The sequence below is a fragment of the Camarhynchus parvulus genome, chromosome 19 (assembly GCF_901933205.1).
Source record: "Camarhynchus parvulus chromosome 19, STF_HiC, whole genome shotgun sequence".
NCBI classification, from domain to species: Eukaryota; Metazoa; Chordata; class Aves; order Passeriformes; family Thraupidae; genus Camarhynchus; species Camarhynchus parvulus.
In genome coordinates, this window is record NC_044589.1 from 4984742 (window position 1) to 5011654 (window position 26913).

General features: G+C 47.9%; 2 protein-coding genes across 3 annotated transcripts; both read left to right on the forward strand.

Annotated features, from left to right (window-relative positions):
- The first annotated feature begins 3092 nt into the window (after positions 1–3092).
- Positions 3093–12086, forward strand: PRKRIP1 (PRKR interacting protein 1). Its single transcript, XM_030962822.1, has 6 exons — positions 3093–3235; positions 4510–4588; positions 6009–6109; positions 6853–6938; positions 8604–8671; positions 10959–12086. The coding sequence occupies exons 1-6, from the start codon at positions 3116–3118 to the stop codon at positions 11072–11074; spliced, it is 570 nt and encodes a 189-aa protein (XP_030818682.1). The 5' UTR covers positions 3093–3115; the 3' UTR covers positions 11075–12086.
- A 1491-nt stretch (positions 12087–13577) lies between these two features.
- Positions 13578–26424, forward strand: ORAI2 (ORAI calcium release-activated calcium modulator 2). 2 transcript variants are annotated; one of them, XM_030962821.1, is made up of 4 exons: positions 13578–13820; positions 16195–16240; positions 19092–19332; positions 25316–26424. In XM_030962821.1, the coding sequence occupies exons 3-4, from the start codon at positions 19105–19107 to the stop codon at positions 25859–25861; spliced, it is 774 nt and encodes a 257-aa protein (XP_030818681.1). In that variant the 5' UTR covers positions 13578–13820; positions 16195–16240; positions 19092–19104; the 3' UTR covers positions 25862–26424. The 2 variants fall into 2 exon arrangements, with proteins under 2 accessions (XP_030818681.1, XP_030818680.1); XM_030962820.1 differs by lacking the exon at positions 13578–13820 and adding an exon at positions 14353–14448.
- Positions 26425–26913: the final 489 nt, after the last annotated feature.

Consider the following 26913-nt stretch of genomic DNA (forward strand, 5'->3'; position numbering starts at 1 on the left):
GCCAGGTCCTGGCAGCTCATCATTCACAGCCCTCCTGTGGGAAGCTGGGTGCTTGCAGAAGTGGCTGTGAGGAAGAAACAGGGTGAAACGTTAGGGATTAGATGTGCTTAGGACTCAGCAGAGGAAACTCAGTCGGTTTGCAGCAATTGTGCTTTGTTAAACAGCCTGTGGTGACTGAGACGGGACAGGGGACCTGCCGTGGCCTCTGCAGCCAGAGCCGGTGCCTCCCTGGCAGGGCTGAGTCCAGCCTGGCATGGATGGTTTCTGTCCTGGTCTGCTGAAGACAACCCAAGGCTGGGAGAGCCGCAGGCACAGGAGCTGGGGAGCTGGCAGACAGCATGGAGGAAGCTGTTTGCATTGCTCCAGCCAGGGCTGAGACTGCAAGGATGCCTTCCAGGACCAGCGGCCAGCTGGGAACTCAGCCAGCACTAAATTCACACCATTCTTTTACAAATCAGGTTGGTAAGAAAAACACGAGACACAAACTAGTGTGATTTCCATAGCAACCTCAGCGGAGGTTGAAAAGTCTTTTGTAAACATAGGGCTGAACCTGAGGATCAGCTCCGATTTTCTCCACAGAAAGAGGAAGAGAATGGAGGCTTAATAAATTCAGGCCATACAAATGAACTATAAATCTCAGAAGGAGCCATTCCCAACCTCTCTGTTCCCCTTTCTGTCACCCTCTCCACATGCACAGCACGAAGCTGTCTGAAACCCAGAGCCCAACTTCCCGGCTCTGGCTTATCTCCATAAACTGCACAAAGGCTTGTGCCCCTCTTCCATTGCAGCTGACCTTTACTGGCTAATTCTGTGACGCACACACGGCCCCAGCACATGCCATGCCATTTCTGTAGGGCCACAGCGACTTGAAATGAAATTTGGCTTGCAGTGGAGGCCTGTACTGCAGCCAGCTCTGGCTCCTCTTCTCCACCATGGCTCCCTCCAGCTCTGTCAGGCAAGCCTGGATTTGGGTGTAGCAGCCCTCAGCTCATCCAAGCACTGTTCCTGCAAACCCCAGGTGTGAAGATGGATGCAAATGTTAGGAAAATTAATCCACAAACAACAGAGGTTTATGTCCAAAAAGGAGACAGAGGAGTCCTTTTACTTTATTCCAATAAAGGGAGAGGCCATGGGGCATTCCCCTGGGGTCTCTCAATTTTTGGAGGATGCAGCCTCCTTTTTATCCCAGTTTCCCAGTTGCATTTCCCTTCTCTCTTTCCCCATTGGCTGAGGTACTTGAGAGGTTCAGACTCCCTGATACACCTGATACCAAAGATTTCCCAAAGATTTCCCTCTAATGTATAACCCTCCCTTTTAATTTTTAATTCTTATGGAATTTAGGAGTTTTTCTTCCCCATTGTTTCTTTCATCTCTCAATATCTAATTCCATTTATCAGTGAACCTAAAGTTTATTTGTAAAAGCAAATATCTTTCTGGAATGGAATCCTTCCCATTGTTTCTTTTATCCCCCAGTGCTAGTTTTATCTACCAGCAGACCCACAGCTTGTTTGTACAGACAAATCCTCTATTCCTCTCACAAACAGCACAGCATCTCCCCCCCTGCTACCTGCCCACACGGTGCTGTGGGGAGCAGCGCTGCCGTTCATCACTGTCAGCACACAAAGGCCACGGGCCACGCTGGTTAATGACCAAAGTGACACGAACAGATGGCGCAGGCAGCCTGCCACAGGGGCACCAGGAAGTGCTGTATCGCTTACACCCTCACGGGGAAGGGATTTGGCAGGGCTGAGGGCGCCAGTGAAAAACACACTGAATTTTCACCCCGCTCAGGCTCTGCTGGACGGAGCGCGGCAGATGCCAGAGCTGCCTCGCTAATGGGGCCTATTGGGGACAGCCTGCAGCCCTGAGAAGGTGTGTGAGGGGACAGGGGACATCAGAGCTCAGCAAACACAGCTTGGGCAGGAGCAGGATGCACGGCCACAGCTGCGGCATGGGAGCAGTGACGCAGGGAACAAGCTGTGTCTGAGTTTTTGAGTGTCTGAGGGAGGCTGCAGCCAGGCCCTCCTCAGCGGCGCTGGGACATGGCATGAGAGGCTGGAGCACAGGCAGTTCCACCCAAAAATGAGACAGGGGACTGTTGGAGTGAGCCCAAAGACAAAACAGATGATTGCAGGGGTGGAGCACCTCTCCTACAAGGAAAGGCTGAGAGAACTGGGATTGTTCAGCCTGGAAAGGAGAAGGCTTCAGGGCGACCTAATTGTGGCCTTCTAGTACCCAAATGGATAGAAAGATGCAAGGACTTTGAACACAAATTTATAGTGACAAATGGGGGACCTGCTTCAAACTGAAAGAGTGGGTTTAGATGAGATATTAGGACTAAATTCTTTGCTGTGAAGGTGGTGCAGCTCCGGCACAGATAGCCCAGAAAATCTTTGACTGCTGCATCCCTGGAAATGTCCAAGACCAGGTAGGACAGAGCTCTGAGCAGCCTGGTCTTGTGGATGGCATCCCTGCCCACATCAGGGGGCTGGAACAGGAAGATCTTTAAGGTCCCTTTCAACCCAAACCATCCTGTGATTCTATGAGGCAGAACTTCTTCACTGTGTGGGTGATCAAGCACTGGCACAGGCCGCACAGACAGGGTGTGGATGTCCCCCAGAAGCCCTCTGGACACAGCCCTGAGTGCCACGCTCAGGGGACTTTGCTGGACCAGGGGGGCGGACTGGGTGACCCCAATGGCCCCTTCCAACCTGAACCATCATCCTGTGACTCTGTGCCTTCAAGGAATCCCATTGAGGGTGGCAGAGCACTGGGACAAGCTGCCCAGGAAGGCGGTGGAAGGGTGATTAGATATTGGCACAGGCTGCCCAGTGAGGTGGAGTCATTGTCTGCGGAGGTGTTCAAGAAACGACTTGTAGCACTCAGTGCTCTGGTTGACAGGGTAGTGACAGGGCAGAAGTTGGGTTCGATGACCCCAAAGGTGTTTCCTCGGTGTCTCTGTCCCCTCACGGACTCAATTCCGTGGCTCCCTCACACGGGGGCTCCTCACACAACTCCCACCCCTACCCGGCCCTCACCGCACCCGCCATGACGGGGCCGCCCGCGTCGCGGGCCGTGACGTCACAGGGGGGCGGGGCGCGGCCAGGGCCGGAACATGGCGGCGCCCTCGGCCCCGCGGCCGCCCCGGCCCCGCAAGGAGCCGCAGCCGCTCGTCATCCCCAGGAGCGCGGCCGAGGAGCAGCGCCTCCGCCTCGAGCGCCTCATGAGGAACCCGGTGAGGGCACCCGCTGGGCCACGGCCCGGGGCGGCGGGAGAGGAGAGGGACGCCGAGAGCCCCGCGGGGAGCTCTGAGGAGAGAGCGGCACCGAGACCCCCACCCCAACCACCCCCTGGGTCTGTGAGGGGTAGAGGGACACCGAGCCCCCCACCCTCGGTGTCTGTGAGGTGAGAGGGACTCTGAGACCCTCTCGGTGTCTGTGAGGGCAGAGGGACAGCGAGCCCCCCACCCTCGTTGTCTGTGAGGTGAGAGGGTCACTGAGACCCTCTCGGTGTCTGTGAGGGGAGAAGGACGCCGGGACCCCCCCACCTCTGGCTCTGTGAGAGAAGAGGGAACTAACACCCCCTTTCCCTTCCTCCGGGGTCCGTGAGGGGAGAGGGACCAACCTCCCCTCCCTCTTCTCCGTGTCCGTGAGGGAAGAGGAACCGACACTCCCTCCCGGGGGTCTGTGAGGAGAGAGGGACCAGCTAAACCCCCATTTTTCATCCCGGTTCCATGACGGGATGGACACACGCCCCCTCCTCCTTGCCGGGTCCCCATGGGGAGCGGGACCGACCCCCCCACACACACTGTATTGCCGTGAGGGGAGAAGGACCCGTCATTTCTGGGATGCTGTGAGGAGAGAGACGCTTCTCTGGGAATCCAGGGGCCCCTCAGTGCTCTGCCCGTTGGTCTTTCCTCTATCCACCGCTTTTAATATGCGGGAGCATGACCCTGGTCCTCTAACTGGGTGTTTTGATCCTTTCCTGAGGAGGATTTTGCCAGGAGGAGGCTCTCACCCCCCGCTCTGTGGGTGCTGGAGCAGGCTGAGACTTCCCCGCAGCACGTTCTTCCTCTGACCTTGCACCATGTGTTCTCGCTCCCCTGCTCTTCCCTGTCCTCTAGCTCTGGCATGGAAGGTGCTCAAACACCTTTCATCATTTCCCAGACTGCTGGTAGTGGAATTATACCAGTTCCTGTGAGTGCTTGGAGGTGCTGACATACTTCCTTCTAGCTCCCGTGCTGAAAAGAGGCACAGACACTCCTAATCCTCCTGGGGTTGTTGACCTGCAGGCCTGAATGTGAGGGACAGAGAGGATCCCTTCTGATTCTCCTCTTCTGCTTGCTCCTGATCCCTGTGCATGAAGAAATTGCTGCAGCTGTGCTCCTTCTGAGATCTGTCAGTTGGTGGAAGAGGCTGTTGTCAGACGTATCCCGCCTTTCCACAAAGCGTTAAAATTGCAGACTTTGCTCCTGGAAGATACTGATGGCTGCTTGGTTTGTTCTTGCAGGAAAAGACTGTACCAATTCCTGAAAAACTGAATGAATGGGCGCCACGACCTCCCCCGGAGTTCGTTAGAGATGTCATGGGTAAAGATTCTGTTCTTCAGATAACTCTGGTATCAGCCACAATTAACTTAAAAACATGTTTAGCAGGGAAGGACAGAGGTGGTTTTCTGCTGCTCATTTTGCTGGAGAGAAGAGGTGTGAAATGTGCTTTGAGTGTTGATATTTCAAGTTTTATTCGGTTCTCTGATTCCACTTTTTTGCTGGCTGTCAGAATGCAGAGAGAACAAAGCCTGTGGCACTGCAGCACGTGGGCTGCCTGCAGTGCAATAAGCTGCTGCTCTGGTGATGACAAGTAAATGGTGATGAGTAAATCTGTCCTCTCCATGGATCTGAGAGTGCTCTGGAAGATTGGCAGTGTGAAGTCCTTCTTTGGACTGCTTTGAGTCTGAATCTCAGGCTGTGAGAAGCAGGCACATGCAGCAGGTGTGAATGTGTGTGCTCAGGTAGGGAGCTGGCAGCTGTGCCAGGACCTGACCCAAGTACTCTGTGTACACTTCACTTCTACCTGCAGGGATTAAATGTAGCTGCTGTGGTATAAACTGGCTGCATGTAGAAGTTCTGTCTTTCTTTGAGACTTCCATCCTTTCTAGAGGTTGACCTGTTCTTATTTCAGAATAATTGATCTTGGACTCAAGTTTTTATATGCTTCTGAATAAAATCTGCTTATAGTAATTCTCCCATGGCTTTTTCAAATAGCTTTGCTGTGTGCTTGAGTGAATTTTCTGGGAGTACCTGACGTGCTGGGGCTCTGTTGGTATCAAGAGCACCCCTGTTGGAGTCCCAGCTGCTGGGTTTTAATTAGGTGTCTTCTTTGAGGCTTGTATTCCTGTGCTTTCCCTTGAGAAAGGGCTCGGGAGGCAGCGGAGGAGAGTGGAGCACGATGCTTAAAGCTCCTGCAAGGCTTCACCATGCAGACTGATGCCAGGAAGGGAGAGCTGTAGGAGTTTAATTTATGAAGAAACAGTTGAAAACTGTCAGTGGATCTGTTTTGCATGGGAATGTACAAGATCACCTTTTACCACCTTTCCGTTGACCTTTATTTTATGTTTGAGAAATGCTGAAAATTAGTTGGAAGCAGCATCAGCAGGGTATTGTAGCTCACCTCTGCCTGTAAGAGACTGGGGAGTGCATTTCATCTCCACTTCTTTGCCTGCCTTGATGTGCAGCTAAGGGTGGGCTCTGCAGGGGGGTAATTGTAGGACCTGCAGTGACCCCAAAGTGTGTGGGTGTGCAGCTCACTCTGCTTTTGCTTGTGAGCTGAGTTTACAATGGTGACACACTCCGTGTGCTGTTGGTTGGTTTTTATCTGACAGTGCCCTTTCCTGTGTCCCATCCCTCAGTGTCCAGCTGTGTTGCATTGCACTAGGCACGATTTCTTACACAGCTGCAGTGATTTGTGAGCATCTGTTTGCCTCCTTTCCTGAACTCTCCCTTGTTGCAGGTTCCAGTGCTGGGGCTGGGAGCGGGGAGTTCCACGTGTACCGGCACCTCCGTCGGCGAGAGTACCAGAGGCAAGATTTCATGGATGCCATGGCTGAGAAGGTCAGCACAGCTCTTTATAACTCCCCCCTCCCCCCAGCTGTTTGTTGTTCTTTGCAAATCTGTGTTTTCTTTGAAAGTCATGTACAAATAATTCCCTTGTCAGAGGAGTCTGTAGGAGTGTGTGATCCGTGGTGTCTGTGTCAGTACTGAAACATTTGGTGCTTTGTGTCAGACGTGCTCCATCTCCTGTGTTCCCTGGGGTCCTAGCACGCTGTAAGGCCTCATGGGAATGTGTGTGTTCTCAGGCTGACTTGAAAATGCTTTAAAAGCTAGAAATCCTTGATAACACTGCCTTGAACAGACAGAAACAAAGTGAGTGCCTGTGCACAGAGTTCAGATGTTTCTTTTAAGTCCTGACGGAGTAGAATGCCCCCGTTTTAGAAAACACTATTGATATACTCTCTCTTGGCCGAGATGAGTCCGTATGTTAATGTTTGTGTCTCCAATTATTCATTTGTTTTTACTGAAACAATAATTAGGGCAGAAGCCCAGCCTCCCTCATCTGCTCTGGTGAGGATTCCTCCCTCAGAAGGTTCCAATGTTTGGCTCAGGTTGCAGGTTAAAAATGCTGTCTGTACAGGAGCCATCCCTAGGAACGTGGCTTTGTATAAAGAAGCCAGGCAAAATCTGGCAGAGCTCCCTTCTGTATTTTGCTAAAAGACTTCTCCCTAAAAGGACATGACTTTTAAAATAAGTATTTTAATTTAGATTGTGACCAAAGTATGACATGTGATCAATTACAGCAAAGACTAGATGAGGAATTCCAGAAGAAACTGGAGAGGAATAAGATGATTGCAGAAGAGCAAACAGCAAAACGCAGAAGGAAGCGGTAAGGGCAGATTCTTCCCAGGAGGCTTGACATGGAAACCCTCACTCCCTGTGCCTCATCTGTAGCTGCATGCTCTGGATAAACACTGTCATTCTGTGTCTGCATCTATCAGCTGGGAAGTCTGGCTGTGGAAATTAAATTTGTCAATGTCAATGTTTGGTTTCCAAAGGTAGCTGTAAACCTGACAGGCTTTGCTGGGGTGGTTTCTTTTCCATGCCATTGCTTGCAGGATAACTTTGGACTGGTTGAGCTGCTTTTGCTGACACTGTGGTCTTGACTGCAACATGCCTTGCTGCATATTTGTTTTAACAGTGTCAGGAAAGGTTTGTGTCTATATCTGGCTTAAATTTATGTCTGAATCATTTGGTACCAAGCAGTTTCAGTGCAAAACTGGGTGCTGCTTCATGGGTAGGCTGCTTCTGCCTACCCCATTGAAATGTCTGGCAGGCCAAGTCTAGTAAGTTAGGTGGAAATACCAAAAAAAATATTATATCCATCTTTCCCTTAAATTTTAGACAAAATGAAACACTTACAAGATTGATGCTCTCAAGAAATAAACTGACCATTGTAGTGCAGTGACACAAGAATTTAAATCCCGCTCTCTGTGTCCAGGATAGGTTTCAGGAAAAGCAGGGAATCGTGCCTCTGCTCTTTCCCAGGGTCTGACTCTGAGCAGCCTCTCCCTTGCTGTTTTGCATGCTGTGGCTGAGAGTTGCTGTGGAAAGGCCTGTACAAAGTGGCTCACTGCCATGTTAACACAAAAGTGCACAACACAAACACTGTTGCCATCTTAGTTTAATTTAATGTGGTCCAACAGATGGCCAGCAAGTCAGATCTGGCCTGCTGCCTCTTCCCTGGCTGAGGGAGAACAACTGTTCCAACAGCAGATGCTGCCTAAACACCAACACCTCCATGTCCCCCTGCTATGCTCTAATGGTGTGACTTTGCCCTGCAGGAGCCCCTCTAATTTCCCTCACCACCCTTCTCTGTCCTGACCCAACAGGTTCAGTTCCTGGCTCTCTGTTTCAAAAGAATTCAGTTATGCTGTTGAGAGAGGAGCATGTGAATGTCAGGCTGCTCTGCCTGTATCTGCCATTAACTTCCCAGGTTGCCTTTGCTGGGCAAAGAGAGCTAGGTTGTAGGAATTGGAATTCCCTCTTACCCCCAGTGCTACCCCTAGGGCCTGACATCCTGAGAAAGCACAGCCAAAGAGGAAGGTCAGAGCATACTGCACTAATTTTATTTTCTTCAATTGCAGGATATATTACTGGTGGTTTTTTCCCCCAGCGTTCAATTTCTGCAGTCTGGGTTTTAACACCATTTTCTTTTTGTGTTTATTAGCCTAGGTAGATAAAATGTGGGGGCAGTTTCATTCTCGTTCCATCTGTGTTCTTGGAGATTCTTGTGTATCATAGTTCTGGTTGCAGTGGAGTCATGTAGGACTTTAAAAATCCATTAATCTGAAAACAACATAGAAAAGTTTCTCTTGATCACATGCTAAGTTTGCTCTTGCTGAATTTTCAGTTGAGGCCAAATTTAAATTGAACTTCTCTTCTGAAATCAACTTTTCCAAGATGTCTGTAATATGTCCTTTATCAGTGCATGAATGTGCAGAAGCTTTACAACATTGGATTTGCCAGAGAATATTTTTGCTTTGCTTTATAGCCAGAAGTTAAAAGAGAAGAAACTGCAAGCTAAGAAAAATAAACTTGAACAAAAGAAGCAGGAAAAAGGTCAGTGAAATTTAGTTTACTTTTCTGAGGACTTGGTTCTGTTCCCTCATTGAAGCTTAGAAGGTTTTGTTCCACCCCCCATCCCAAGCATTCTCAATACGTGGATTAAAGCCTGAGCCTTAAGCTTGTTATTTTAGCTGATGTTTCAAAATCCTCTTTGAAAGCCATCTATGTTGAGATTTAATCTTACAAATAACTTGGCTGTTTGTGAATATTTTCCATTTATTAGGGGGAATTTTGGACAGCAAACTCTGGAATCTGAGTTTGTGGATATTTTGCCCCAGCTATTCTGATGAACTGCAGATTCAGAATCTCACCTGAGGTTCAGAAAGGCAGGATTGTTCAAGACTATGCTTTTTTAAAGTGTATTTTCAGTGTGTATGGGAAAACAGGTGGAAAAAAAGGCAGAACTTGGGCAGCAAAGTTATAATTTTGTGTGTAAGAAATTGAGCCACCTTGGTACAATCTATTCCACAGGACTATTTTATTTCATAGAAATAAAGGTGAAAAATCCAACTGCCTCTGTTCTCCTGCAACATTAATTTCTCTCTTGAAAATTGATGTTCAGCAATGTCAGTGTAACTGTTTGCTCAAACTTTTGCATACTTGTTGCTTCTTTTCAGTGAGTATATTTTGGCTTACTCTTTCAAAGTGAATTAGCACACAAATGGTTAATCTTAAAGTTACAGCAGTTTCTGGTAATTCTGCTGGAACAGTGGCTTGCCTGACAGTTCTACCTTAATTTGTGCTTTGCATTTCAGAATTGGATCTGTTTCAGCTGAACCACTGCCAGCCTCCCATGTAAACATGGGAGGACAAATTGTTAGGTTAATTTTACTTGTGACAGCAAGTGAATGTAGCAGAGTGAATTTTTGGGTGTTTTGTTTTGGTCTTGTTATTTTATTTTATTTTATTTTATTTTATTTTTTAAGCTACTTATTTATGAATTGTAACTGGGAGGAGAATTTAAGTATGAGTCAACATTTGTTCATTTTGAGTGAACAAACAGAATACCCATCCCTTAGGGAGTGGCTGGGAGAGAGGAGAGCTGGATCAGGGACTGGCACTGAGGTATGGGATTGCCCTGTACCCACTGTGGGGCAGGAGTGGTTTTGTTTGGCACAAGTTCCTGAAAGACAGAATCCAAACTCCCTGGTCTTTGTAACAGTTCTTAACTCTTTACAGTCCGTGTAAAAGAGTTTTCTATGTAAAATAATAATATCAGGGGAAAGAGAAGTCCCTCTTAGCCATTTTTAGTAAACTGAGAACAGCATTTTTTAGTTTTGTGTACCCTGGGTTGTAATCTAAGAGTTTTTTTCCAATTGATTAAAGTGTATTTGTTGGATATGGCAGGGTAACATTTGTCTTCCTTTTTGAATGAATAACTTAAACCTCTGAATTGCCATGTTTCATCTTTGTTATAGTAAAAACATAAAGAATAAGGGTTGGCACTAAATGAGGTCAGCTGTTGATGAGCAAACTCCCAATAAATGCTCAAAGTTCAGCACTTCACCACGCGGTGGCATCAGACCACTGATCCTAAATCCCGCATGAACTGCTCAGGACACTGAGTGAGACTGGGCCTGAGGAGCAGGAGAGAGCAGAAAAATGGCTCTTGAGTTCAGCTCCCACTTTATGCCATTCCTCATTTTTGTTACCGGTTATTTAATTTCCCGTAGATATGTCCTGGATTTTTAACAGACTTCACAGGTTTTCTGTGACCCTTGTTAACCTTAGGCATATCTTCATGAGTTCCTGTACTGACAGTATAGCAAACAGTCTGTAAAAGTTTATGGCACCTCGTGGAGTTTCTGTGAACTTGGATAGGTTGTAGGAATACACAGTCTTGCCTGTGCCTTCCCAGTGCTGTGTGTGATCCTTCAAAGTTCATCCAAGCCTGCAGAGGTGAGATTGGGAATGAGATAATCTATCACCTCAGTATTTGACTGTCTCTGTCAGAAAGAAATAATGTTCCAGAGGAGGTGGAGTTGTTTAATGATGGACTTGGTATTGGAGATAAGGGAATTCCCCAAGGGAGAATTTGATATTCTGAGCTCCTCATCACTTGGTAGAATTAATAGAACCTGATTCGTGTTCCCTGAGTATCTGGGACTGCTTAGTTGTGAGATGCTTAACAAGGAAGACACAGGGGAATATGTTACCCTCCTTGCTAATTAGCCTGACCTAATCCACACTTGCTGAGCACCTGAGAGTGTTTTGCTGTGAAATGCTTGACAAGGAAGCCAGGTGGGAGCACCTCATCCATTCATCCTGTTTGTGTTTGTAGAACCTGGGCAATCCCAAGAGCAAGGCAGCAGCGAGGATGACGAAGAGGATAGCAAGGAGGAGGAAGAGAAGGAAGATGATGCTGAAGAGCCAAGTTTTGTGATGGGAAGAGGATGAGGCCTTCCAGGGACAGCTGGAAACACTGTTCATTGCTTTATATTCAGGAGCATGAAAGTCTTTCATCTCAGCCAAGCAGAACCCATTGGCGTACGTTACATCTGCTTAGCGGGGCATGGCCTTCACGTCACAGGCCTGAGAGAAAATGATAGAGAAATGCCAAATAAGAGATTTTTTCTTAATTGCTTGTATAACTGCTGTGCAGTCTGCTCTAAGTTTGCTCTAAAGAGTCAGCCATAAGTCTCTATGACCCTAGAGTTCTTTCTAAAATGGCCCAGAGTGTTTTTCTGTCTGAAAGCTAAAACATAACTATTACCATTTAAGGGAAATATTACTGTGAAGGCTACGTATTCTACTTATCTTGAAGTTGGTAGCAGTGGGATACATGAATCTAGGGGAAGAGTTTAACCTGAAGTAGAAAAGTGGTCTGTAGCCAGACTCTCCTGCACTGTGAGTGTTCTGCATTTGGGGTTTTGTATGGGGTCATCTCTAACCCAAAGAAATCAGTTTATGTTGCTAGACAAGTTCTATAGATTTTTAATCTGGATCCCTTTTTTAATGCTAAAACTTTCCCTATTGCTTTTCTTCCATGTTTTCTAAATTAATAAAAGGGATGTGTTGGATTGTTCTGTCTTCTATTTTTCTTTTTGGAAGAGGATTTCAGTAAAATAAAGGGATGCTGCAGTGCTGCAGGAAGGGACAAAGAGATCAAGTGATGTGGCACACATGAAAATATGGAAAAAGGTGCAAGCTGCATGTCACTTACTTTTTGCTTTTGAATTGGAACAATACCTTTTCCCAAAGATTGTGTGTAAAGCCTCCAAATCCTGTGGCAGAAAGGCTTGGAATGGAATCATTTTGCTTGTGCTCAGCTTCCTGTGATGACACCTGCCTTTCTCTCTGCTTGAGCGCTCTGCTTTGCACCTTGGATTCCCTGGTAGGAATCTTAACATCTCTCTATATATTTACTTATTGGTGCTTAAAGCATATGCAGTGGTGGTTTTACTTGTAACTCTGGTTTTTGTCTCTTCAGTGTATCTTTAATTAGAAGTGCCTGCTGGCTTTCAGACATGCTCATCCCAGAGCCTTGCATCCAGAATGCGGTGCTACTTCTTCTCAAGCCTTGGTTAATGCCAAATTATTTTAAGCAAAAACACTAAAAAGGGAGAATCTCTTTATAGATTTCGCCTTTGTTGGATATTGCTGCCAGAAATCCTGCATTTTGTCTGAGCTGGCTTTATGTAATGGTTTCTCCATGGTATTACCATGGTGGCTGGGAAGCAGATGTGACCAAGTGATGTTTGTGTTTAGTTCCTCTGTACATATCCAAGGGCTTCAGAGCTGGATAACTTCTGACCTGCCAGGGGTCCATATCCCCACTGCTCCCCAGGATAGAGATCTGCATGTTTTCTGCTCAGTCTCCACGGGGGCAGGTGCTGCAAGTTGTGGCAGTGTTTCATTCAGATGCAGGATCCATTTTTCCCTGTGGAGAGATTAGTTATGAGCATTGCTTCACATGAATCCCCCTTAGGGCAGGCAAAGCCTGTGGATAGTGTAAGATGAGCCACAAAAACATGAGGGTTTTTTATGGGCAGAGAAGGACTGAGAGTCTCACAAATAAAAATGTTCTGCCTTTGAGCAGAGTGCTGCTCTGCATTAAGCAGAGTGAGGACATGCTTCCCTCAGCCACGAGGAAGGTGAACTCCAGTTTGTCTTGGTGATTGAACAGATTCAGGTTGTGTGTGTGGCCTCATCCTGCCTCCCTGAGATGCCCGTGCTGAATTATTCATGCTGTGTTTTCTGGGAATGCTGAGTTTGAAATCCATAAACAGCAAAGAGAGCATGTTGGTGAAGGTGGCATCTGCCTCACGCTCTGTCTCGCCGGGGTGGCTGAGTGTAGCAGTAGGAGCTGCATTTGGTAGGTGTAGCTGTGAATTCCCATAAACACTCTGTTGTGGTTGTTCGTGGCAGTACGAGCTCGTTGAGAATACAAAGCACTTCAAAGGGAGGTTTCAAGGGATGTTTCTTCGTTTAGAATAAAATGCAAATACTATGTGACCTCAAAAAAGGGAAAACCTCATCCGTGGAGTAGAAAAGGGGAAGTGCTCCTGTGCATAGTAAAATAGGAACAGCTCTACAACTGATTGCTATTCCAAATAGGGCACCAAGAAAGCAGTAATAACTTACAGGCTTGAAACTGCCAAGGAGTTTGACCTGCTTACACTAAATTCGTGCTCTGGGTTCTTTTCTAGAGGAGTCCCTCTCCTTTCTCTGATGGAGATTAACCCTCAAGGGCTAAAGTTCCTCTGTACATGTGTTTGTGCAAATGTGGGAGCCTGAGAGACTGCAGTGTTTGTGCTGAAACCGAGCAGGGGTATTCCTGCTCTCAGAGGTGAAAAGCACACTCAGGATAACTTGTATCTGTCTCTTTATTAGGTTTTTAAGAATTGTTTTCCTTTGTTCCCTCCCCCAGGCAGAATGGAATTCAGGAAGATGGGATTACCCTGTTATAAAGCTGACCCATTGTGCTGCCTTTCAGCATTTTCTTTATCTCATTTCCAGGGCAGGAACTCCCTCTCTTTCCCATAAGGCTGTCCCTATCCTTTTGATGGGTTTATACAGGATTTCCTGCTGAGTCAATAGCGGAGGAGTGCAGGGAGATAGCAGTCGGGATTCGCAGGGAGCTGTGCTCAGCCGGAGGAGCCTCAGCCCGGCGGAGGCAGAGCAGCGCTGCCTTTTGACTTATGTAAGTGGCGACTTTTTGCTGTATAATTAATAACTGTAATAAAAGCACATTTGCATCCCATTGCACCAATACCTTCTCTGTGGCAAGATTTAGAGATAACGCAAGGTCCAGACCCACTGACATCTTTACCAGTGGGTGGCTTTCAGCCCGACTGCGACCTCAGGGAACCGCAGACATTTTTTACCCCTACCGATGCATGCTCACAGCGGGACCCCCGAGCGCTGCGGGAACGGCTCCGTGCCGGAGGGATGTTCTTTCCCTGTAACCGCTGAGTCCATCCCCGTTTCATGAGACCCCCAAGGGCTCCCCGTGTGCGCAGGGGGCGAGCGCGGCCCCGGTTCTGCGGGCGGGGCGGGGGGCGCCGGCTGCGGCAGGGCGGGGGTCGCGTCCTCAGGCCCCGCCTCTGCCAGTGAAGGGGCGTGGTCAGCCCGACAGCGGGCCAATGAGCGAGCGGTCACGTGCGGGGGCGTGGCGGCGCTGCCCCCCGTTTCCTGCGGGTCACGTGGCCGGTGCCCGGCGTTGCCGTGGCAGCGGCGGAGGCGGCTCCGCTCCCGATCCCGATCCTGCCCCGGCTCCGCTCCCGGTCCCTCTCCCTGCTCTCCCGGCACGGCTCCCGGACAGCACTGCGGTGAGATACGGCCCGCCCCAGGGGCCGCATGCCGCCCGCGGGGGGCTCATCCCCTGCGGGGCCCGCGCTCTGGGGCAGCGGGCGGCTTCCCCTCAGGCGTGTTCGGGAGGTGGCGGGCTCGTCCTGCAGAGGTGGGAGCGCCTCCTGCCCGCGGGGCTCCGGGAGGAGGGGGTCTCGTCCTTCCCGGGGTGCTGAGGGGAGTTGGTTTGATCCTGCCTGAACAGGGATTCCCCTGCCCGGGGCGGTGTGGGGGGGACGCGCCCCGTCCTGCCCGACCGGGGGGAATGCCGTGCCGGGGTGGCGGGGGTGGGATGGGCGCCTCGTCCCGCCGAGCTGGGGACAATCCCCTGCTCCTGGAGGGACGGGGTGAACGGAAAGGGTCCGTCCTGGGCAGAGAAGGGGGTCGCGTCCTGTCCGGCCGTGCTTCGGAGGCGCCATGGGATGCAGAAGGCTCCCGTGGGGTATATCCGGACAGGGATGCTCTCGCTGGAGCGCTGTGGGGGGACACCTCCAGCACACGGTGCAAGGAAGACCCTGAGCCAGGGTGCTTTTGGAGAACGGAATTGAAGGGTTGGGTCCCATCCTGCCTGAGGAGTTGTGGAGGATCCTTGAGATGCTGGATCAGGATGCAGTGGTAGGAGGTTGCGTCCTGTCTAGGAAAGATTCTCTGTCCAGGTTGGCTTTGGAGGGAAAAGTCCCCGCTGGGCGTGGGTCTCATCCTGTATTGAGGGATGCTGTGTCTGAGGCTGCTTTGGAGGGGAGACGCTGGCAGTGTGGGATCGCCTCCTGCCCAGGGTGTGCCGAGGGTGGCGGGGAAGGAGGTGCCCTGGCAGGAGGTGCCCTGGCAGGAGGATCCAGCTGTGGCCGTGCGACCAGGGGGTCCCATCCTGCCTGGGAGGTGATCCCCTGCTGCCCAAGGGCGGCGTTCACACCCTGCCTGGCTACTCTGACACCCCAGGAGGGCTGCTTGGAGGAGTCCCAAGCCAGAAGAGAACATAGGAAGTGGTTTCCCATGACAAAGATGGCTGGAACTCATCCGAGTGGAGTAACCGGGCTCAGGATTTAGCTTAGCCGTGGCCTGCAGGGGCTTGAACAATGTCAGACAGGGCAGGAAGGGACTGGGACAAACCCACAGATCAGTCTGGGGGTGTGGGGCAGAAACCGGAGACTGAGGAGGGGGCTGGCATCAGAAACCAGGCAGGGGAGCTGCCAGTGCTGCAGAGCCAGCGCTCTGTGGGTGCCTGAGCACGGCACTGGTGGGAGGGGGACCCGCTCTGTCGGCTTCATTCCCAGCTGTGGAGAAATCCCCACACATGCACTGAGATGGGAGGAGGCAAAGGCTTTTCCTTTTCCAAAGGACAGCACTTGGCAGGTTGAGAAAATCCACATAAGGGAGCAATCACAGAGAGCTTTCTGTCCTCCCAGCGCGAGATGAAGTGGGGTCAGATGCGTCGGTGGTGCAGTGGAGACACAGCTGGGATGGGCTTTGCCAGGGCTGCCTGAGGAAAAGGTCTGGAGAATTCCTCATTCCCCATCCAGAACTCAACAGCCCTGTGCTGTCAAACCCTGTAGGATAGTTATTTCTGTAAGAACAAGTGTCCTAAACCTTTTAACTTTGCAAGGCAGGAAGGTGAAATCTCCGGAATAAGCCTCCCCTGATGCAGATGACAGGCTGAAAAGTATTTCCAGAGTAAAACTGCTCCAGCTACAGCACATGTAAAATTCTTCTTTGGTCTTGTGTTTCAGCCTTTGGAGCCCTCCACCCAGTCCCTCCATGTCCATAGCCAGCAAGGTGAGTTTGACTTCCTGGCACTGCTTGTTTTGGGTTACATTTGTGTTTATGGATTTCATTCTGAAGCTGTTTACTTATTTGAGAACATCTCTTGAGCTGCTCCAGAGAGAAAATTCAGCCTTGTGGTATTTTTAGCTTATTTTTCTAAGGGAAGAAGCAGATGTGATTGGGTTCTCTTGCCCTCTCTCTGTAACCTCTGAATTCATTTGTCTTTTTAATGGAATTTGTCCCAGGGGTCAAGTTTCCTACATAGAAAGTTCCTAAGTATTTTATGGAATTAAATGGCAGAGCAGAGGCCATCACTGTCCCAGCTGAGGACAAAGGGAGTGAATTCACTCCACACTATACATTGCAGGACCCACACAGGATGTTGTCACAGGAAACAGCTTTACAATTTTGCTGCTCACAGATTGTTTCTTCCTCCAGTCCTCCCAGGAGGCTTTTTTTTTTTTTTCTGTAAAATAGGTGATTCTTGCCTTTTCTGGAAATACAGATCAAGCAGGAAGGTTTGTCCCTGTTATTGTTTCTCTTCTTGTTTTTATTATGGCATGAATATTCTAGTGGGCCGTTCTTTTTTGTTTGTTTGTTTGGGGGATTTTTTTTTTTGTTACTTTTAAATATTTTGAAAATTCCTGAACAGGTCAGGAGCCTTCCTGGGGTGTTCCAGGGGCTGTAATAACGGCCTTGTCAAAGCCTACCCAGGAATCATCCTGTGCTGCCATCCTTGTTATGTCTGAGGGGACTGGAACCTAAAAGCCCCCCCCGTGTTCAGGAGGAACAATCTTGGATCTGCAGTGCTTTATTTGCTATTCTTTGTTACTGTGCCTGAAACAGCTTCCTTCCCTTTTAGTAACAGCATTCAGAGTTGTGGGCAGTTGATGTCTTTTGATCTTTGCCACTTCTGCAAGTCTCCCAGCAGTCACGGCTTTATTAGCTGTCCCCACGTGGCCCCTGTACATGAGGAGCTGGGGGGATGCAGGAAGGGCTGAAAGGTGCCTGTGACCTTGAGAGGTGGTGCTGGGACTAATTAATGCCACACCAGGTGTGATTCTGGGCAGCATCTCCTCCTCCTGGGAGCTGGTCAGTGTTTTATAGCCAGAAGGTGCAGCTCTGGTGTCTCTGTCTGCCACCTCCACAGTGCTCAGTGGCAAAGTTGTGAGTGAGGGGATTAAATAAGGAATTGTAGTTTCCATTTTTTTGGAAGGCCGAGTTAGTTTCAGATGTGTGTCAGAGTTGAGAAATTCTTGCACTAAACATTCCATGGATGTTGTTCTGTGTGTGGGGATCACCAGAGCCATTTGGCAGCAGCCTGGGGACATGGTGCTGTAAGGTTTCCACCACCTGAAGTACTCTTGCTGCTTTCATGCATCTCTCAGTGTAATCCCTTCCATCTGAAGATGATGGAATTTCCTGGAAGCAGCTTGCTTTCCCCTTTGGAATTGCCTTTTCCTTGCCCTCTGCTCAGAGCCACCGGTGGAAGTAAAAGAGCAGGATTCTTGGTCAGATGTGCCTGATAAATGGAGTGTGAGCAGCTCAGGAAATTTGTTAACCCTGCAGAGCGTTCAGCTCTGTGATTACTGGGGGAGAACTGGGCCCATCTAAACTGAGCTTTGATGAGCAACGCTTGAGAAAAACTGATGTGCTGGTTTGAAATAAACCAGGGGGAGAGAGTAACACCCACAAAAATACCTTGAGACAGACTTCAGTTGGAGTTACAATTTAATAGAAAGATTACAGTAGATTAGTTACACAGAATTAGAATTATACAGAAAAACTGGCTTAAACCCACAGAGTACAGCCTGGCCCGTGTTGGTCAGGGTGGTGGCTGCAGTGTGATCAAGCAGTGGTTGCAGTGCTGTTGAGGTGATGGTTGCAGTCCTCTCACCAGCAGTGGTGCTGTGGATGGTCTGGTTCTCCTGTGGAAGTTCAGATCCTCCACTGCATGTCCAGGGGAGGTGGTGCTCATATCCCCAGATAACATACGGTCAGATGCAGGCAGGAAGGTCCAGCACCTCCCCCGGAGCGAGGAATTTCACAATGGAATGATGTGATCCTATGAGTCACGGGATATTCTGGGGAGTCCTTTATGGCCGAGGTCGTTCCAGCTGCCCCTTGGTGCCATTGTGGCCCATTGGCAGGGATGATCCCTGGGCTGGGTGTAGCTATCACGGCTGAGTTGAGCAATTTATGAACACAATAAAACACCAGCCTGCAATGCAGGGTTTGCCTCTTTCCCTTATCTAACAGCCAGCTTGCAGCCTGGGGGGTCGGGTGTGCACCCTGCAGCTCCTGCAAGCGGCCATTAACAGTTCATCAGGAATAATATAGATGAGAATAGAATGCTCGGTTTGGTTACACCCCACATTGTAACCCAGGAGGATTGGTTTCCAAAGAAGGAGCAAAAAGTGACTCTCCCTCAACTGGTGTTTGATACTCTAAGGAGGTGCATTTGGAGCCAGCCCGTGGTGCACTGGGGCATGAACTGTCAAATCAAAACAAAGATAAGATGGGGGTGAAGTGTATTTATATGAAACAATTTTTTATGAGCGAGAAGGAATTAAAGGGCAAAGTTGAGGTGCCTGCTCTGAAATGAAAATCCAGATGGTGTGCAGCCTTCCTGAATTCCTGCTGAAATAGTTGCCCAGTGTACCTTTGTAATCCTTCCTAGTTCTCGTGGTCATTTTTGGCAGTTATGGACGGTCCTTTCTCCGTTCCGAATTCCAAGTGTGATGTTATTTGGTCCATCATTTTCCACTGACCAAGGGCAACTTTGTTCAACTGCAGCTTTTCCAGTAGTTAATACTCATCCTGTCCACCCCCCCTCTTGAACATGACTGTTTTGTTCCCTCAGCACTTCTCCCATCATGAGTTCTGAATTAAACGTTCCAGTGGATCCTTCCACTCCTGCCTGCTGCTCTGAGCCTGGCACCAAGGGCATGGATTATCGGGACTGGGTCCGACGGAGCTACCTGGAACTGGTCACCTCCAACCACCACTCTGTGCAAGCCCTTTCCTGGAGAAAACTGTACCTGAGCCGAGCCAAACTGAAAGCCTCCAGTAGAACCTCTGCTCTGCTCTCTGGATTTGCAATGGTAATGTGAAAAACGCCAATCGCTTGTTTTTAAAATTTTAAAAGTTGAATAGTAATAAAATGGTTATAAAAATAGTAATACAATTAAAATAATTGTGTCATATTGTCCTAATCTGAATTAGGACAATATGAGACAATAGAAACAATGAGTTATGGACATCCAGGTACCTTTTTCTGGGCAGCACCAGCCCAAAAAGGCCGTTAACAAAGGATTAACCCTTAAAAACAATAGCCTGTTGCATATCCATGCATCTCATACATTGTGCATAAATTCCATTCAAACACAGGATTCTGTCTGGTCATCATCAACTTCTTCCTCTGAATCCTAAAGAGTGCCTTCAAGCCTGAGTGAGGCAGGAAGAAGTTCGTTTCTTCTGATAATGGGGCAATAAATTCTCTTTCTCTGAAAGATTTAGGTGTTCTGTGACAGCTATCCCGGGTGCAAGTCCTTTCTTTAGAAAAAAAGTCTCCTACATAGCATAGTTTCTATTTTAACATTACGTTATAATCTAAAATTATATTTAAGACACTACCTAAGAGAATTAATAGAGCATTACCTTCTAAAACAACACATATAATATTCATTTTAATATTTGCAAAAAGCCAATCATAAAATACGCATTTTTCACAGATAATGTGTGTTTTATAGCTTTTTGAATTGTGAAGGTTTTTGGGTTGCCTCAAATCAACTATTAATCAGTGTTTTCTTCCTGGGAAGAAGCAGGGAGTTGTTTCCTGAAGAGACAGGAGGCATCTGCCTGGCGGCTTCTGTTTGGCTGCTGCTGCAAAGTTTGAGGCTGGCTGTCTCACTGCAGCAGGGATACATGAGCTGTCTAACAGCCAACCCACACACTCCCAAGTCAGCCCTTTAAAAATACTGATCCCCTACTGCAAGTGATCCTAAGGGCTCCAGCAGCATTGCTAAACAATCCAGGACCTCCTTTGGCCCCGAGGCTGGCTGCCCTCATGCATGCAAGGCTGCTCTTGGGTGTGGAGCGCTTTCAGGCCCCTGTGGTTGCTGTGGTCTTGAACGTTATTTTAATTTCTCTGCGTGTTTTCACAGGTCACAGTGTCTAAAATAAGGTGGAGGTTGGTCACAGTCTGCCAGAGTGAAGTTTGCATAGCGTGATCAGGGAGATCGTGTTCTGCCACTGAGGTCTGAGAAGAGGCCCTGAGCCTCAGACCTGGTGTCAGAGGGCTCTGCAGCCTGCAGGGAGCCAAACCTGGTGTATTTTTGTCAGTGCTGCCTATTGGAAGTGATCCCTGGTGCTTGCTTTCCGCTGTGCAGCACTTGGGTGTTATTTGGAAGTGATTTACATAGGTCAGAACCATGTCAGGGTGAGCAAATAAACAAGACTGAGACAGTCAGTGGTCCAGTGCTCAGGCCTGACTGAGCTGTGTATTAAAACACCACCATGCTGTATGAGCCCCTTTATCTCCCCTCAGCTTTTGCTCACTGTGAGTGAGAGTTGGAGCCAGTCTGGGGGAGGTTTCCTGCTCAGGAAGTGGGCAGGTCTGGCTGTGCCCGAGGTCTGTCAGCAGAGGGGCAGAGGGCCGTGCCTGGGTGGTGTGGGACATGATGTGATGATGTTTCATCCTGCAGCTCAGAAGCTGGGAGGGAAAGACAGATTTCAGGAACTTCCCAGATTGCTTTTCTTGTTTTATTTTAGCTTCTTCCACCGCTTTTTCCTCCCCCAGCCCCCCAGACCATGAATCATCCATAACATTACAAGTTGGTCACCCAAAGTGAAGCAGGAAAGCTGCAGGCAGGGGTTTCAGTGGGAGCAGGCTGGAGTGGAGACAGGGTGCTCAGTTGCTTTGGCATTGCTCTCCACTCACTGGCTCTGTGCAAGAGATGCTCTTAAAAGCTTTTCACAAAGTCTGTGTTGCTTTGTAACCAAACTTGTGTGCTGCAGGGGCAGAAGGTCCCTCCTGCTTTTGAGAAAGTTGGGTGCTCTCCTGTAGACTTCTCTCATGCAGGAGTTTTCTTACCCTAAAAAGCCTCTCACCTGCATGCCCTGTGTGCCTCTGGTTACTGGAGTTCTAATAATAAATTCTCATAATTGTGTTGTCTTTAACACAATTATTAAATTAACATTTTGTATTGCTGGGGACTGATCTACCAGCGTGGTCCCACAAAGTGTCCCTGCTGGGGTGTGCTGTCACTGGCACCACTGGGACTCGGGGCTTGCAGCCCACCCACACTGCAGGGCTGAACCACATCTCTGAAAACAAATCATGCTTTCTCAGCTCTTAGAGCAGAAAGTTACTGAAAGTCCTTGGCAAACGCACAAAATTAACCACTGGTTTTACATTCACTTTGAACTCTTTGAAGTGCAGTTGAATATACACAGGTGTAAGTGGTGTTGATTATGCTCACCAGCCTAATGTAAGAAATAGCCCTGAAATCAGTAACTACGAAATAAAATCTCTTGCAATAAGGAATTCTCTTTATTTATTTCCCCAGCTGATTGGAAAGCTGAGGTGTTTGTTCCTCCTGGGTTATTTCTCCACAGGTATGCAGGAATTTCTTACACGGATGTTTACTCTCTAATAAGAGCACCTCTGGCTATTGATGAAAGAAGAGAAGTTATTTAGAGATAAATATGTGTAGATGTGGCACTTAGGGACATGGTTTGGTGCTGGACTTGGCAGTGCTGGTGTAATGGTTGGATTCTGTGATCGTAAAAAGGTGTTTTCCAGTCTGAACGATTCCGTGATTCTATTAAACAGTTTCCCCAAAGCCTTGCGTGTGCATTTGACTACGTAAACAAATGTCATCCAGGGCTTGGCTATGGCTTTATTTACTTCCCTGTCGGTGTGTTTGATGCAAGCTAGCTTCATATTGGCTGAAATTATTGTGAGCTGATGGAGATTTGATCAACAGGCCATGGCTCTGATCCAGCTCCTTCTGGACAGGCTGCAAAATAATGCAAACCTTCCTCATTACCATCTCTGGTATTTCTGGCAGAGCACTAGGACAGGTCAGGAGGATGTGGGTCATTTCAGTGCCAGGTCTGCTTGGAGGTGAGCTGTAGGGCAGCTGCATCTGCCCCAAGGAGGCTGCAAATAAAGGAAATCTAGAGGGAGCTTAGGAAACCTCCTTAATAATTTTCCTCATGGAAATAAGAGCTATTACTGCTAATCCATTTTCTCAATACTTATCCAATTGCTACAGGATATGTGTTTGATTAAAAAAAAAACCAAAACAAAACAAAAACCCTGACAGATCTACTGGAGTGGTTGTTTTTACAGTCTGCCAAACCATCTGTGTGAATGTGTCATGGTTTATGTTAAGCCATTTGTCATCCTTTTGCTTGATATTATCTGTCTTGGTCTAAATTTCTCAAAATAAATAACATCCTTGTTGTGGACAGTCTGAGCTATACTGGTCTAAACCCCACCATCATTGCATGTAATTTAACTGCAGTTTAATTCTAAAATGTTGTGAGCCCTTGATCCTGTAATTCTGGAGTTCAGCTGGGTTACTCTCAAGTTTAAAATTAAACCTATGCTGAAATATTCCATGGCTTGGCAGAGAGCTCAGCCTTGCAAAGTTACTTCTGGGGAGAGGTTAAAATAAAGGGGGCTATTACATGGAAGAGTATAATTGTATCAAACATGACATATTAATAGTTTTACAGGCTAGACAGCTTATTTAATGATTTTTTAAATGGGTTATGTCAGCTTGTCCTCTTTCTCTTATCCCGGTCAGGAAATGACATGACAGCCTGTGCTGGGTGAAGCAATAAGAGCTCACTCACCTTTTCAGTACTTGTTTGGGTTAAATGAACTGCTTTTCTGCCTTGCTGCCCTATCTGGATTGTTGGTGTTTTTCACTGAAATACCTCTTACTGAGCCATCAGTCAGTGTTAAAAATTCATCACATTGCACAGCTGAAGCTCGCCCTGGGGAATAGGTTAGTCTGGGAGGAAACATCCAATTAGCTGAAAAGTGCTGCTCATGTGAAGGATAACAAGCAGAAATTGATATGTTGACATCAGCCAGGCTTTCAGCTTTAATATAAAGCTATAAATTGGACATGCAGGTACAATTCCCATTCAGCTGTGTCTCTGGGTATTACAGCACCCCATAATGAACAATGCACCTGCAGGTTTTCCTGGCTGATGGGGCGTGACTGGCAAGCGCCGTGCTGTACAAATTCACTGTACAGTGAAGCAGAGAATGAGTCTGATCTCCTCCCTCTCAGATCAATATAAGGGGAACTGCAAAGGGAACATACACAAAGGCAATGTGAAATCTGTACTGTTTAAATTGACCTTGCAATTGATAGTGAAGGATTCCTGTGTTAGGATTTTCTCTGCTGTACAACAAGAACTGCTGTACTGTTTACTACTGTAAACTGCAACCAGGAGCTGATAAAAACAGAGGTAAAACCCCAACATGCTCATGATCAGAACAGAAGGCTGGGAATGCCCAAGGACTATCAGAGTATTTTTGCTGTCTTTAATGTCTTAAACAGTTCATGTAGCTATAAAATCCAGACTTGTAGAAATTGACCATTTTCCACACATGTTGTATCTTGCTTGCTGGTAAATGTGTTCAGACTTGACTGTGATCGGATGGGTTTCAGAGCAAATGTAGGTAAGGCAGCAGTCATGCCAGCTGGTTTCTCTTCCCTTTAATCCTTTTCAGGGCTTCCAGCAGGGACAACATGAGCATACCCCTAATCTTCCAGTGCCTAAATAATATTATGAACAAGTAATGCCAGAGCAAGTGGTGCAGGTGATTATACAGAGCCTGAAATGGCTGCTCAGGGGAGTCTCATGTGAAGTCTGGATAACATAATCGTGAGTCAGTTCTGCAAAATCCTTCTGTGTCCCAGAATCAAGTGCATATTTGAAACTTTGCCTTCTCATGATGTTTTTTAGAGGGGCTTCTTTCCAGCAAGCTGTGCTATGCTGGAGCAGCAGGTCAGCTGGGATCACCAGAGGTTTTCCTTGCTGCCAAGAAAGTTAACTTCTCTGCAGTCATGAAGTGCAGCTACAGATGCAAGCCAGCTGCTAGAGAGAAATGTTTGATAATCTTGTCCACTGCTTTTATGTCTTTTCTTAGCAGAAAGTTTGTGCTGTCCTTTCAGGGATGCCACCACACAGAAGTACTGGTTTGCTTCACAGGCAGTTTAATTGTAAAAATTCTTAAACTAAACCAGTTAACAGGACTCCAGTTCTGATCTCAAAAGAGCCTCCTGCTCTCTTGCACATATTCTGCTTCTTAAGCTTTATTTGATTAAAGTAAAAATAGCTTTAGAGACCTGCTCTTGTTTTGGGAGGGAGACTCCTGAGTTGCTGAGCACACCCATAAGCCAGTAGCTGTCCACTTCTGCTGGGTGTATCACCAAGTTATTACCTCTCAAGGGAGAAATTTGAGGATATAAATAACTTAAAAGTTATTTATCTGGGAATATTTGTAATAAAAACAAATGCAAACTGTCCTGAGAATAGAAGGCAGTTACTTTAACTATGGGCTAACTTAAGCTGTAAAGTAGCTTGTGTGCTTCCCATGGTGGGCAGTGAAACCTGGCTGGCCACTGGCCAGAGGAGCTGCTTGGTTTTGCTTTTCTTTACACGCCTGAAGTTGAAACTTCCTGTGCTGCAGCCGCAAGGAAGGAGTGGCACTGGAGGCTGTGATGGTGCCTTATAGCAGGCTGTTAGCTGCCTCTCAGCCCCACGTGCCATCTAATGAGCTCCTTCTGTAGTGTGCTGGGTTTGGGGCAGTTCCTGTGGCTCGAGGTGGCAAGGAGAGACGTGTTGTTTAAGAAAACCACGATCTCAGAAGGGCCACAGGCAGTACATGTGTCCTCGTGGGTGACAGCAGTGATCCATCTGGGCTGCCATTCCAAAAAGCTCTGGAGTGTGTACTTGACCTTAGTTGTTCTTCCTGAATCAAGATGCTTTTCTGGCTGAAAGCCTTGAAAAGAGGAAAGCCAGCAGGTGTTGACAAGCTCTTTGTTCCTTCCCCAGGTGGCCATGGTGGAGGTGCAGCTGGAGGTGCAGTACAAGTACCCCCAGATGCTGCTGATCGCCTTCAGCGCCTGCACCACGGTGCTGGTGGCCGTTCACCTCTTCGCCCTCCTCATCAGCACCTGCATCCTGCCCAACGTGGAGGCTGTGAGCAACATCCACAACCTGAACTCCATCAGTGAGTCCCCCCACGAGCGCATGCACCCCTACATCGAGCTGGCCTGGGGCTTCTCCACCGTCCTGGGGATCCTCCTGTTCCTTGCTGAAGTCGTGCTCCTGTGCTGGATAAAATTCCTGCCAGTGGGCTCCATCCTGAAAAACGAGACCACCAACGTGGAGAAGCCCAGCAGCCACGCAGGGTGGCAGTCAGCACTGGTGTCCACCATCATCATGGTCCCTGTGGGTCTGATTTTTGTGGTCTTCACCATCCACTTCTACCGCTCCTTGGTGCGGCACAAAACGGAGCGGCACAACCGGGAGATCGAGGAGCTCCACAAACTGAAAGTGCAGCTGGATGGGCATGACAGAGGCATGCAGGTGGTGTGACAGAGCCTGCACACAGCTCAGCTAGGGCTGAGAGCAAAATACCCGGTCTGCTGCTTGGTGAGACGCACCAGGGATGGATTTTCTTGAGGCTTAAATCTGTAAATGCTACTTGCCTGCCATTTCTAGCTGTGGGTTCTTGTGCTGTTCCACATGCTGGGGGCTCTGCCCTGGTTCTGGTCCCACACACTTGGTACTTAAGTCAACACTGCCGTGGTGTTCAAGGTCAAAACTTTATCTACCTTAACATTGGTAGCCAAAAATCTGTATTTTTTACAAATGCAATATTCCATTGCCAAAAGTGAAACTGTATTGGCCTCTCTGTGTGTATTTGTGTGTGTAGGACCTGTCTTACCTGTCAGAACTCCCTGGCTGTCAGTGCAGCCACAATTAACTGGCAGCTCATTCCTAGAGCAGAGCTGATTAATGTGGGTACCTGCAGCTGACTCAAGGACATTCAGGAAAGCACAACAGAAACTGAGAATGTTGATCACCATTGTTCCAAAGCAAGTATTCCATAAATACATAACCAGAAAGAAAACAGCCTTAGCTTTTAGGGGTTTTTTTTTGTTTTTTTTTTTTTTTTTTTTTTTTTTTTTTTTTCTGTTCTTTACTGTATTTTTACAGCTTGGGATGTAGAATTTTGAATTGCAGGAGGCTGGGAAGTTCTCTCACACTTTATTCAGTGGCATCTGTCACATTAGGTTGAGTAAGTGCCAGGATTGTGTTTTTTCCCAATAACAGGCAAGAGTGCCCAGGGAAGGCTTACAGGTGTTTCAGTTTTAACAAGGACATTCTTAAAACAGAACAGTGACGGGGAATTTAATGAGACAGGACTTTGAAGGACTAACAAAGCAAGTTTCAAGGAGGTAAAGAAGTGACAGCAAGTACTGTAGAGATCTGCCACTGTGTCTTCTTCATTTGTGCATTGCTGCAATGCCTTTTGCCTGGTTTGCTAGAGAGAACAAGCCCAGTCCTGTGTTATTTCATCATTTGGGGGTTTGTTTTTTTCTTTTAATTGGCTATAGCATTTTTCTGTCAGAAATGAATGCTTC